The sequence below is a fragment of the Ambystoma mexicanum genome, chromosome 3q (genome assembly GCF_040938575.1).
Source record: "Ambystoma mexicanum isolate Mex_15411 chromosome 3q, UKY_AmexF1_1, whole genome shotgun sequence".
Classification (NCBI taxonomy): domain Eukaryota; kingdom Metazoa; phylum Chordata; class Amphibia; order Caudata; family Ambystomatidae; genus Ambystoma; species Ambystoma mexicanum.
Window position 1 is genome coordinate 1,254,232,148 of NC_090926.1, and position 14,099 is coordinate 1,254,246,246.

The window sequence follows — 14,099 nt, forward strand, 5'->3', positions numbered from 1 at the left end:
GTAAGCACATAATTGATGGGTGGAAGGTTTTGAATTAATCTGAACCAATGGCATTGCTCTGGGCAACCTTCCACACCACAGTTTTTTTAGCCGTCTTTGCCATTGCAGAAGGGGCCCCCTACTGACGCTTGCCATCCCGCCAGACTATACTATAATCGGATCTGACTGCCAAGATACTGTGGGGGGAGGAGTAGCCGTAATAGCCAAATCTTCCTTACAGCTTAGAGTTTGTAGCACAGATACAATAGAGGGCTATGAACTCCTCACCCTTAAACTCACTACTGATCCACAAACTACCATCAACTTCCTGGTATTCTACAGATCACCTAATTCCAACAATCACCCAGAAATTGACATCCCACTACACATTACTCTGTTACTCAAACCTAATGCTAAATTTATAGTATTAGGCGATATAAAATCTAGGTTTCAGTGACCCTCTTGAACATAAACCCACGGCTTTCCACACTGCATTGCAAGAAATGCAGTTCTCCCAGATCGTTAATGCTCCTACCCCATAGCAAAGGTAGAATCTTGGCTTGGATACCAAAGGATCTCGTGTTGATATTACTGAAGTCTTTTGGGCAGACCACTGAAATTTGTTTTAATAACTCAACCATCAAAGCCCAAAAACGCTCTGTGTACTACCAATTCCAATACTAGCGAGAAACTCACGCAAGCTTAGCCAAGAAAAACAGACCCCCATCATCAACCAACTATTATTGAATCTACCTAATATTACCCCTAGCCCAGGTAGCATATCACATTTCTACCATGGCTGGAAACCGCATTGACTAAGTAGCCCCTCTTAAATCAAAAATACCCAAACATATTAACTCCTGGAACAATGATGAACTTCTAGATCTTATGAGAAATAAAAGCCCTTGAGCACCTTACTAGAAAAAAAAACAAAGAAACCAGAAAAGAACAAATCTATGCACAGAAGTACAAATGTGCAGTTCTCACAAATCTAACGCTCTAAATCTATGGATTTCTAATGCAGCCTCTAATAGCAAAGATTTATGTTCTATTGTCATAGTATTGGAAACGCCCGACTCCTCACCTAGCGCGAGTAAAGCCTTGTGTACCATCATCCAGAACACCCTAGCCACTAACATTAATTCTCTCCAAGATAAAATCCTACTAAAAAGAAACGTATTCAACCAAAGTAATACCAACCCTATCGCCATCGCAGAACTGTAACCTCAGCAGCCCAATTTGATTACTTAATGATCACACAGGACCAAGTAATCAACACGATTGCTTTGCTCAAACGCTCTTATTGTAAAGGTGACAGCTTCCCTGCTAAACTAGTCAAAGAACGTTTCCCGACGCTAGCCCATTAATGTATCCTTCATCACCAACTTTGTCCCACCAGACATTAAAGAAGTCTGGGTAACACCACTACTAGAAAACCCACCTTAGACCCCTCCACCCCCACCAATTACAGACCCATTACTACAGTCCTGTTTCTTAAAATAATTGATAAAATAGCGTACACCCAAGTACAAGCCCACCTTGAAAATAAGCATCTATTAGGCGACAGTCTGGCTTCCGGCCAAAACATAGCACTGAGCCAGCCCTTCTCGATTTAAAAAAACTAAAATCAGATGTATGCTCTCAGAAATTCAGGCAAACTATCTTATTACTACTAGACTTCTCTGAAGCGTTTGATTTAGTGGATCACAACAAATTATGCCTTGCGTTATCCAAAAACGTTTACTTTCCGCAAAATGCAACTACCTGGATCAAATCATTCTTATCAGAATGAACTTCTAGAGTTGCCATAGGCGAGGCAGCAGCTGATCCCATTTCCAGTCCCCATTTGTGTACCACAAAGGATCTGGTCTTTTACCCACACTATATAATGCGTGCACAAAGCTACTATTCGCAGCACTAGATGCCATGGGAGTAATTTCACACCAACTTTGCTAATGATACGCAGGTACTCATTCCAATCACAGGAAACAAAGCACAATACACCATCACAATCAGAATCTACTCCCTTATCCAGAACTGGATGGCAACTAACAGTGTGCCTAAACAGCGAAAAGACCGAGATCCTTATGGTCGGCTCACCAGCCCAATTAAAAAAAACTGCCCGAAGACTATACCTCCATCGACATTGATGGTATCCCCATTTCCATCACTAACCAAGTCAAAACATTAATAGTCGAGCTTGACTCAAGCCTTACTATGTGTAAGCATATCAACTTGCTTGCCTCTGCCACAGTTTATACAGCCAAACATCTCCCTCAACCGCCAATTTCGCTGAACACAGAACTGTATCACGCTTGCCAGAGCAGTTATGTCTAAGATAGATTACTGCAATATACTCTTGCTAGGCACTACCAAGAAAAACCTGACCAAATTACAATTACTCCAAAACAAGGCCCTGAGAGCAGCTCTAGGTATAACAAAAACAGATCATCTCACACCCGAGTAGAGCGGTACACTGGCTACCCATTCAAGCCAGAAAATTGTTTAAAACTCACTGCCACACAAAAATGCATTTCACATAATGCTCCAATTTGTCTAAATGAGTGCCTCATGCACAAAACCCACACCAGAATACTGAGATACAACACTAAATCTGTTGCTTATCCCACGTTTTAATATATGAGAAACGGTGCCTCCAATTTTGTTCTCGCAGCCCCCAGGATCTGAAAATCTCCCTACAAACATTAGCAATGAAAGTTCACACTCCCAATTCAAGAAAATCTTAAAAACCTGGTTATTCAATACGTTTTGAGACCACTGCTTGAACCTGGAACACTACTAGATTTCTCTGATGTACATATATGTTTTCCCCACACCATTGTACATTTGATCTACATGAACCCCACTTTTGCGATGTATATATGCTTTGTCTTTTCTACCTTGTACTTACCATGCCTAATAGCGAAGACCCCATCTACCTCTCACTGTATTTACCATTGTATGAAGTATGTAGTTTTATTTTATGTAACCAGCAAGAAACACAACCCTCCTGTAACTTGTGCTGTGATACCTCCGGGTTTGGGCGTAGAAACTAAATTTAATAAATAAAATAAATCAACTGTAACAGCACCCCCATGCCCTAGGGCTGCTCGTGCGCTTTATAAAAACAAAAATAAATCCTGGAGAGAGCAAGACCTTTTCCCCACTTATGTATTTTTCATCAATTTGAATATTTTCTTTTGACTTTGGAGTCTGACAAACTCCATAGGCATCAGCTTTTTTACATTGTGACAACACCTTCAGTGCAGTGGCACAGGGAAGTCTCTCAGATTTCCCAAAGGTTTAAATACCTTCACTGGGATGAACTGCTGTTTCCAAGAGGAGTAAAGTGAAATTGACTTTACTGACATTTTGTAACTTTCTAGACCCAGCACACACCATTTTACCACAGGGTGCTGGAGGGGTTACTTAGTATCTTAGTCTAGTTTCTCATGTACAATTCAACATGTCAATTAATGATTAATTCTAGATATATGTTCAAGTAAAACATGGAACATATGTCTAGAATTAATAATTTACAAAGTACCTGAATCAAATTGAATCACCGATTTGAATCATAACCATGTGTCAATTCCGGAAATCTATTTTGAACCTTGACCATCCATTTAAGAGCATTAATTAAGAGCAACTAATTAGTTTAATAGAATTGACATGTTGAATTGTGTTAAACATAATGGATTATCTTGATTACAATATTCTTACACTGTTTCCTTCCTTTAAAGAGTCCGTATTGGCCATTTGAAGAAGAGGAAAGTCACCTCGAGACGTGCCGCTGATTGTTACGGACTCCATTCTTTTCTACTTATTGTATTATTTTTCTTTATGTACACTATGATGCTGTATTGTTTCATTCTTTGCAAAACAAAAAAAACATTTCTATTGAACTTGATATTCAATTATATACTTTATGAAAACTTCTGTTAAGTAGTTGTTTCTTCACCCTAATAGATTTAAATGTAAATACTGTAATAGACTTTTGATTAATTGCAGTAGTGGACTTCGAGTCCAAACAATTGAAAGTGTGCAGGGGACGGGAGGATTCCTAGATAGAATCTTTTCTCTTTGTCTTTTGTCGGGGGTTTTGTGCCAAGATCCCAGTTCCTCCCCAGCAACTAAAACACATTAGTTATGAATTTAAAATATCTACTAAGGCTTTGTCATTTATTGTTGGAAAATTCCTTGAGATTTACTCTGCGCGCCAAACCAGGTTTGGTCCCTTTGTTCGTTTGGTCTTTGGCAGGATTCTCTGGTGAAGCCTGCCTCTGGCTCCAGCGTGTGGCAGGGGCAGGAAGTGAGGGAGGTGCCCGAAACTCCTTGTGCTTAATCCCCTTGGTTTCAGGAATGCACCCAAAAGGTGATCGGCTGGCTGGCCTTGGAGGACAGTAACCCTGCGGTGCGATTGACAGCCTAGGGCTGTGAATGAATGGGAACTTGCATAAAAATCAAGCTTTTGGGGGACTAAGAGCAGAGTCGACCACTGGAGGACAACATCCGAAGCAGAAGACGAGAGAAGACGCCAGGAGCACCCTCCTGGATCGCGAAGTGCGGCCCCGCAGCTGTGCTGACAGCGTTTTCGAATCGACAGGGAAAAACGCAAAGGACGACTTCCACCCTTAAGCTGGTGGGACCAACTAGCCTTGAGACGAAGTTACTTTCTTACCTGGTAACGTTCTTTCGATGGGATGGTCTGACGACATATTCCATATCTACGACATGTAATCACCACAGCTGTGCTGCTTCGGAAACTTTTCGGCGTCTGCGTCCTGCTTCGATGACGTCGATGCGCCGTCGTCGAGGACCTCCTCCGACGTCATCCGATGTGATAAGTAGGACGCACGACGCACGTAGCCTCAGTTGTAGTTTTTTTCCCCCAGAACGTGTGACATTAGTCAACTGCCAGTCAGACACAAAGCATTGCGGAACGTAAACTGCAATCGCAAAAGAAATTCTGCAGCGGGGAAGGCAGGGCGGGAGCGATATGGAATACGTCGTCGGACCATCCCATCGAAAGAACGTTACCAGGTAAGAAAGTAACTTGTTCTTCGAGGGGATTGGGTCCTCCGACGTATTCCATATCTATGACAGACTCCCAAAGCAGTACCAGAGCAAGGAGGCGGGAAAGAATTTAGAATCAAATTTTAGAACAGCCAATCAAATAGAGCAAAGGACCGCCTTGCCAAAGGCCAGATCCTGTGCTCGGATGGAATCAAGGGAATAGTGACGTACAAATGTATGTACTGAAGCCCAGGTGGCTGCATCACAGATGTTGCGAATAGGAACACCCCTCTGCAGGGCAGTAGATGCAGCCATACCCCTGGTAGAATGGGCCCGCAAGCCAGCCGGTGGGTCCTTACCCGCCAAGCGGTAGCACTCCGAGATGGCCAAAATAATCCAGCGAGACAAAGTCTGTTTCGTCACAGCTTGCCCTAAACGCTTTCCAGCGTAACCAATAAAGAGTTGATCGTCCACTCTGACCCGGGACATGCGTGAAACATAAAAGCTTAAAGCTCTCCTAGGATCAAGCCTATGGAGCCTCTCCTCTTCTTTACCAGGATGCAGAGGAGGATAGAATGCCGGAAGAACAACCTTCTGGGCCAAATGAAATTCCGTCACTACCTTCGGAAGAAAAGAAGGACGAACTCTAAGGACAACCCTGTCCTTGTGAAATACAGTGAAGGGTGGCTTAACTGAAAGTGCCTGTAACTCACTCAGCGAGCGGAAGTAACAACTCTGAAAACTGTTTTTAGTTGCGAACAGCCTCAAAGGGCAAGAATGTAAAGGCTCAAACGGAGCACCCATAAGAACCTTAAGAACAAGGTTTAAATCCCAACCGGGCACCAGGAAAGGTGACGGAGGGAACACATTAGTGAGCCCTTTCAGAAACTGTGAAATTAAAGGGATTTTAAAGTAAGAACACCCTTCAGACGAGCGCTTAAAGATGGACAGCGCCGCCAGGTAACCTTTAACGGTACCCACTTGCAAGCCCCTGTGGGCCAAAGAAAGTAAAAAGAACAGAACCATGGGGATGTCACATGCAAAAGGATCCACATTCTGAACTCGGCACCAGTCGCAGAACTTACGCCAATGGCAACGGTACAGAGACTTTGTTGCTGGCCTTCGGGCCGAAAGCAACACCTCCATCACGTCTTCAGGGAGGTCCCAATCCATATACCTCAACCTTTCAGAAGCCAAGCGTGAAGGTGGAGGGATCTGACCTCTGGATGGAGAACCTGACCCCCTTCCCGTGAGAGCAGATCGTCTCGGTAGGGAAGACGACGCAGAGGGCAGATGGACAAGTCGAGAAGGTCCGGGTACCACGTCCTCCGAGCCCACGCCGGAGCAATGAGGATCATCCGGGAACCGAACTTCCGTAACCTCCGCAGCACTTGCGGGATGACGGGGACAGGAGGAAACGCGTACAGCAGCGGGAACGACCACTCCACCACGAACGCGTCTCCCAAGGCTCCTTTCGGAGGAAATTCCCGCGAGCAAAACCTTTCGCACTTCCGGTTGACACTGGAGGCGAAGAGATCCACTTGAGGGGTCCCCCAAAGGGCGAAGATCTCCAGGAGAATCTCCTGAGCCAACTCCCACTCGTGAGAGATCGTGCTCTGCCTGCTCAGAGCGTCCGCCGTCACGTTTTCATCTCCGGCCAGATGAACTGCCGAGATCGAAACTTCCTGCTGGATGGCCCAGAACTCGCGCTGCATCGCCTCCCTGCACAGAGGAAGTGACCCTGCCCCCCCCTTTTTGTTGAGGTAGTGCATGGCCACTGTTGTCCGTCAGGATCAGGACACTCTTTCCTCGCACAGTCGGCAGAAAAGCCTTCAGGGCTAGCCTGACGGCCCTCAGCTCCAACAGATTGATATGGAGTCTGGACTCCGACGGAGACCAACGACCGCTGATTGTCAGCCCATTGGCATGAGCTCCCCAACCCGTGAGGGATGCATCCGTCACGATCGTCACCTCTGGCCAGGGAAGCCAAAAATGAGCCCCCTTCATCAAGTTGCCTTCGACGGCCCACCACAGAAGGTCCCGGGCGACCGAGGGCGGCACCTGAACCGGGTCCGACATCCTGCCGGAGGACTGTGACCATTGCGTCTTGAGCGCCCACTGCAAAGATCTCATCCGCAGGCGAGCCTCTGGCACCAGAAGAATGCAGGATGCCATGAGGCCGAGCAGCCTCAAGAACTCCAACGATGGGAGCGTCTGGGCATGCTGAAACTTGTGCACCATCTGCTGAATGTTAAGAGCCCTCACCTGGGGAGGAAAACACTGCCCCAGGGAAGTGTCGAGCACTGCTCCGATGTACTGGAGCCGCTGTGTTGGCGTCAAATGGGACTTCTTTAAATTGAGGGAGAAGCCCAGCCTGTGAAGGGAGTGGCAGGTGACGGACAGATGATCCAGGACTTGCTCGGGAGAGCTCCCCCTGATCAACCAATCATCCAGGTAGGGGTAGACGTGAATCCCCCCTTGCCTGAGATGCGCTGCCACCACCACGTTTGTAACTGGAGGGACAGCCCTAAAATCGGGCAGGAAGTAATGGGCTGGAAAAACAAGATGTATATACATTGATTGTTCCTGTCCTCTCTAATTCCATACTGCAGTATTTTAGAGCAGTGTATGTTTTAAACCTTCCGAGAAAACCCATGCATTAGTGTTAAATCCTAATCATGTGGTTATGAAACAACCATTAACAATGTTAGGTTTTTTATGGTAGCCTCTTTATTATTTTCATGGCCACCACCACCATGAGCTTGGTGAAAACCCTTGGGGCGGAGGTCAATCCGAACGGCAGGACCCGAAACTGAAAGTGAGTCGCCAACCGCGAACCTCAGGTACTTCTTGTGCTTGGGATGGATCGGCACATGGAAGTAAGCATCCTTGAGATCGAGCGACACCAACCAGTCCTGAAGCTGAAGGGCCTGGAGGACTTGAGAGAGAGCAACCATCTTGAACTTGTCCTTCCTGAGGAGTTTGTTCAAACCGCGCAAGTCCATGATGGGTCTCAATCCCCCGTCTTTCTTCGAAATCAAAAAATAAGGGGAATACCATCCCATGTTCCTCTCCGCTACAGGCACCAGTTCTATGGCGCCTTTCTCCAGCAGGGCTTGAATTTCCTGCGCAAGGAGCGGATCCGGACTCTGCAAAGAGGTTCCCCGGTGGATTGTCGCGAGGCCTGTGCCGAAAGGGAAGACAGTAGCCGTGGGTTATGATCTCCAGAACCCACACATCTGAAGTAATGGCTTGCCACTCTACAAGATGCTGCGCCAGCCTTCCCCCAACCGGCGAACCATGGGACATGGCCTCATGACTGAGAGGGAGCGGCCGCGGCGTTACCTGAGGGCAAAGAGGCAACTGCCCGAGCGGCCTTGGCACCACGGGTACCCTGTCGTCCACCTCTGGTACCCCTGCGTTGGCCTCTTTGACTGCCAGCTTCTCTCGCTTTACTGAAGGACGAGTAATAGCGAAAGGAACCACCCCTCCACTGCTGTCCCCTAGGACGAAAAGGCGGAGGTTGGCGAACTGCAGCGCCCAACGACTTTGCTGCAGCTTTCGAGGTCTGCAACCTCTCAAGGCTCTCGTCAGCCTTGCTGCCAAAAAGGTGTTCACCGTCAAAGGGCATGTTGAGGAGCCGAGACTGCACATCAGGAGCAAACCCCGACTTCCGCAACCGCGCAAACCTGCGTATCACGGTGCTCGCCGCCATGGACCTACTGACGCATTCAGCTAAGTCCAAACCCGACTGAACGGACTCACACATGGCATCCTTACCATCCTGGACCATAGCAAGGAAACCACCCCGTTCGTCCCCTTCGGAAATATGTTCAGCCGCTAACGCAACACAGTTCCACAGCGTGTGTGTGAGAAACGAGATAAGGCACAAATGGAGTTGGCCGTCTGAAGCGCCATACCACCAGAAGAAAACACTTTCTTCGCCCAGCCATCAAAACGTTTGTCGTCCCCATCAGGAGGGATGGTAGGGTACAACGCCTGCTTTGCCGGGGCCGTGGCCGCCTGCACCACCAAACTCTCCGGAGTAGGGTGCCTGGTCAAGTAGCAGGGGTCGCTACTGGCTGGACGGTATTTTCGCGACAAGGATCTGCCCACCTCCGGGAGACTCTCCGGAGCAGTCCAAGCCGCCGCCGCCCTTCTCTGTAAAGCCATATGGAACGGCAGTACCGGATCAGTTGGGGGACCAACATCAAGGATGTCCGTCAGATCATCCTGCACAAACTCCCCTGGGGGAGCAGACCATCCCAAGTACTCAAACCCTAGCCATAAGGCGCCGGTACGAGGAATCGGCATGAGAGCCAGGCTCAGACCTACAAAACTCCACCTCCGGAGAGGTGTCCAGTCCACTGGCATCATGCAGTGACTGTCTCAAATCGTCAAACTGACTATGGCCCGAGACAATTTCATCTGGAACCTGACCAGGAACCAGGCCATCAGAATCCTCATCGGCCTCTGAAATATAGTCCAGGTGGCGAAAAGAAGGCACCCGAGAGTGCTTGCTCTTAACCAGAGCCTTCCTAGGGGGTTCTCCCGTGCCACGGGGTACCTCCGACATGAAAGGCGTCGAGAGAACCGGCATCAGTGCCGAGAGGATCGACGTCGAGGAAATCGGCGTCGACGTCAGATGCAGCGCCTCCAGCATAGGCGGCGTCGACACAGCCCTCGAGGCCGAAGCCCCGAGCGTGTCCCTCGACGACCTGAGCGTCGACTGCTTCGACGACTTCCTCGGAGCCGGAGCCTCGAGAAAGCCTGTCGATGCCCTCGACGCCTCAGACGTCAATGTCTTCCTGGAAGACCTCACAGGTGCACACGGTCTCAAACGCGTCGAGGACCGGGACCTGGAACGGGTACGGCGAGAACGAGTCTCCTTGTCCGAACGGGACCTCTCCCGTGACTCGTGCCGACCACTCCTGCGAGCGGTGTCTCTCGACCTCTCACGACCGACCCCACTCGGGGGCGCGGACGGCATAGTACCCTGCGACTCAAGAATCGCCAGCATTTTCTTCCCGAAGGAAGCCCATTCCTCCGGCGTCGCACGGCTGGTGGGGTAAGCGACGTGCCGGGCAGAGTCCTCCGAAGAGGACCTGGAAGACGACCGGTGTCGGCGCTTCCGAGAATGCCTCGAAGAGGCTGAGGAGTGGCGAGACCGACTCCTAGAAGGAGACCCACGAGACTTCCGACGATGACGCAGAGAGTCACCCCTCGTATCATCCGTCGAAAGCCCCGCAGACTTCAACTTCCTGGGCTTGGACACCCGACCTACCGACAACAACTTCTTACGTTCGCGTAAGGCTTTGGACGTGAGCGACTGGCAGTCGATAGTCATCCGTGTCGTGGGCCTCCACGAGGCACCAGAGGCAGGCGGCGTGCGAGTCCGTCACCGACATCTTGGACCCACACTCCCCGCACTTCTTGAAACCCGGACGCGGGGACGAAGACGAAGTAGAAGACATCTTCACACAAAGGATTTTCACAAAACGAACAGGATAGAAGAACCGAGAAGAACAGAACTCTAAAGAGTCGAGGCGTGAACCGAGAATCACGAAGCAACACATTCGCGGAAAAAACGGAACTGAGGCTATGGGCGTCGTGCGTCCTACTTATCACATCGGTTGACGTCGGAGGAGGTCCTCGACGACGGCGCATCGACGCAGGAAAAAGTTTCCGAAGCAGCACAGCTGTGGTGATTACATGTCATAGATATGGAATACGTCGGAGGACCCAATCCCCTCGAAAAACTATTTTGGCGCAACCCGACTTGCTGTGACTTTCCAAGGCTGCAGAAGCTCAATACCCAAGGTACCTTGACCACTTGTGAGTGCATTGTCTTCTGACCTGATTCAGACTTTGGATCTTCGTGGGGATCCAGAGGACCTTACAGAAGCAAAAAATCTGCCTCCAGGACCGAACGATCAAGGAAATCCTAACCAGAGCTTTTTGCCATTCGTTGGCGATCAGAAATAGGCTCCAAAAACAACAAAGCTTCTAAATGGAAATCTGTTGCTGCCGGGTCACTCTCTGGAGTGCTGCCGCAGGCACCCACCCGCCAGACGGCCTCCCATTTGTCACCACGACCAAGGTCTATACTGCATTGCATCGTGAAGGAAACGAGCTAGAACGTCATTTCAAAAAAAGGTACTGTTGGGCTTGGGGCGATTTACCCTTTTGCCATTTGGGTGCTTCCCATCTTTGGGAGTGCGATTTACCCACTACACCAAGTTGACCTCAACTTACCTGCATTGGCCTTACCACTTGTGCTTTCGAAAGAGGACTCCTCTTGAGATGCTGTGATTTTCATTTTGAACAATGACTATTTAAGAACATATTTCTAAGAAGATCATAGCTTTGACTTTGTCCGTTTACTTTGGCTTTCCTGGCTCCATAAAGTCCTCCTTCTGAACCCATTATCTTTGGCAGAGCTTGTTCCCTCAAAGGTTTTAATGGTGAACACTTTAATGATGGGATAATAGACTGCCTGCATCTCTTTGGGAGAATTACTCGCCTGCTTTATTGTTCACTTTTTGAGTTGAATCCTAACTTGGGACTAATGTTGAAGCCAATTACTGCTTTTTCAATAATGCAGTACATATATTGGTGTATAAATTTATAACATAGTGTGTAAGTGTTTAATTGGATACTTTTATTTACTGGTTTCATTGTACAGCTCACATTACACCTCTTGAGATAAGCCTGGCTGCTCAGTCACACTACCAACTTCTGTAGTACAGGCCTATATTAAAAAAGGTGGGTTATCTAATATCAAGAGATAAGTCTTGTGTAGTCCCCACACCAGTTGGACTGCACTAATTCTTACCCAACATGGACCATCTGCATTCTGGACCCAGACGGCTATGCCCCACTTCAGACGACTCCTATACCACCCCCCTCATCTCATAACCACATAATGAGCCTTTGTTCTTGGAAAGACTATGCGATACAAACCCCACTGACACCCACTATCCTCACCCAACTGCCATACTATAGTGGCGAATGTTCCCAGGAAAGCGTTTTTTCACCACCAATTCTTAACTCATCTATCCACCGTAACATTGTGTGAAATTGTCTTCAAGGCGACCTGCTGTACTTCAGATCGTTCCTCACTGAACACCCTTACTGTAGTGAAAGGTCCAAAATGAAGTTCCCTCTGCTTCTTCCTCTCAGTAACCCAGCAGCATGCCTAAAGGTGGGTAACAACCCTGCAGAAATACTCACCAATCCAGTTTTACATTTCCCTCCACCGCCTCCTATTGCAGTGTGCGCAGGAAATCACCATTACCTCAATTACTACAAGCCACATGGTGCCCCACTGTACAGGGGCTACGTGCACTAGAAACGCCACATCCACTTTTCATCTCACTCAACCCCAGCTGTCAACCACTGTATGCCCAAGCAGGCCTGGTTACCTCAGCATGTTGCGCCATTGTACTGGCCTCCACTGCATAGACTTTTCTGGCTCCGGCCTGTGCTGCAAAAAAGGACAGGATTCCGGAGCCACACCCAACATCTAATACAACCTGGAGAGAAAACAAAGAGGAGTAAAAGCATCACAGAGGTTAAAGTAAGCTGACAACCTTAATCAAGTCACCACATGGAGTAGAGCTTGCACAACACAATAAAGCAGCATTCAACCTTACTCTATAACCTGCTATGTTACTTGAATTTTCATTTATTTTCATTGTATGATCTCCCTTTGCAGATAATCACAAGTTGCGTAAGCCTGCATCTGAACGACTAGCAGCACAGGCAGGCTCTTCCTAGCATGTGAAGCTGCCAGCCCCATCAACTTGGCAGAAAATCTACCAATGCGCCTACAAGGTCAGCTCACATGATCCAAAGCCTGGGTTGGTCCGGTTCAGAGAAGACAAGTAAGCCAGAAACAGTAGCTCTTCTCTGCACACCCCATGAGCCAACACCTCCGCCCCCCCACGCCACACCAAACTGAAGTCTGCAGGCTCAGATGGCATAAACTGCGTAGCACTTTACTGGTATGACTGAGCAAAGGAAGTGGATCCCCAAGATTTGCACTTTTATGCCATAGCCTCCCCGACATGCACTTTTCTGGCATGACTGGCACACAGGAAGCAGAGGTAGATCCGTTGGTCACTGGGACTTGTACCTTTCTGGCATGAGGCCATGAGCACAGCGAGTTTGTCCCCAGGACAACCACCACTCTAGTCAAATAAAGGTCCAGCACGCTGGCATCATGGAGGGGCCTCAAATTCAAATTAGCCAAACTTTCATTAACCCAGCCACATGTTTCTTTACCAAATTGTACTAGAGGAAGAACGCTTCTATTAGAGGAATCAACCTTTCATAGAAGTGCAAGTCACATGCTGGGTTTAGTCAAGTCTTACTCAAGAAGGTGCCTAAAGATGAATGTAGGCTATACATCACTATTACAGATTACAAGAAAGCATGTGGTAGGGGCAGGCGGTAAACGTACAGTCACCTATGTGGCCATTTCCGCTCTATGCACTTACTTTATCTTTAAAATCTGCATGGTTCTGCAGGATAGCCCTCTGGTACGTCCCTGTCCGTACATAATCCTGCATCATGTTCTGTTGCTGTGATAGATACCCATAGAACTAAATTGGGAAAAAAACATTAAATATTAGAACTAGACAGACATCTCAAGGCCCAAAATTAGAGGGCATCATACAGTTTGGCTGCGTGCTGCAGGGTTCGAATTTACGATTAGGTAAGCAGAAGCTCAAACCAGCTCCTGGTCATCAGGCATGACCCAGTAGGCAGGAGCTACCTCTGGGGAACCAGGAGTAAGTACATATTGGACCACTTTGTTACATTAAAATGCCAACTCACTTTTTGTCCATTTTAAATTACATAATGCTTTAAAATGTCTTCTAGAGGTTTTCTAATGCTTCTATATACACATTTCCAAACACAAAGTTAATGTCACATGGGTAGGCATGTTTGGCACAAATTGACTTGGGAGGCCAAATGTAGCTGCTGAAGGCAAGCGAACCAGGCGCGAGAGGGCTAGAGGGAGCTAAAGAGCTCCCAAATCCCAAACAATTACAAACACTGGTGCAGTCAAGCCTGCTCAGCCAGAGTTAACCACATTA

The 14,099-nt window shown here is 48.0% G+C and overlaps 1 protein-coding gene across 10 annotated transcripts in view; it reads right to left on the bottom strand.

Moving 5' to 3' along the window:
- Window positions 1-14,099, bottom strand: part of CARM1 (coactivator associated arginine methyltransferase 1) — a 455,353-nt gene that overhangs the window by 237,258 nt on the left and 203,996 nt on the right. For all 10 annotated transcript variants that reach the window (XR_011259957.1, XR_011259956.1, XR_011259959.1 and 7 more), the window contains exons 4-5: window positions 13,497-13,601; window positions 12,420-12,530 (exon numbers count right to left, since the gene is read on the bottom strand). Coding sequence is in view for 4 of the 10 variants with exons in the window: in XM_069604256.1 (XP_069460357.1) it covers window positions 12,420-12,530; window positions 13,497-13,601 (216 nt within the window). In the remaining 6 variants the exon portion in view is untranslated. The remainder of the gene's footprint in view (window positions 1-12,419; window positions 12,531-13,496; window positions 13,602-14,099) is intronic.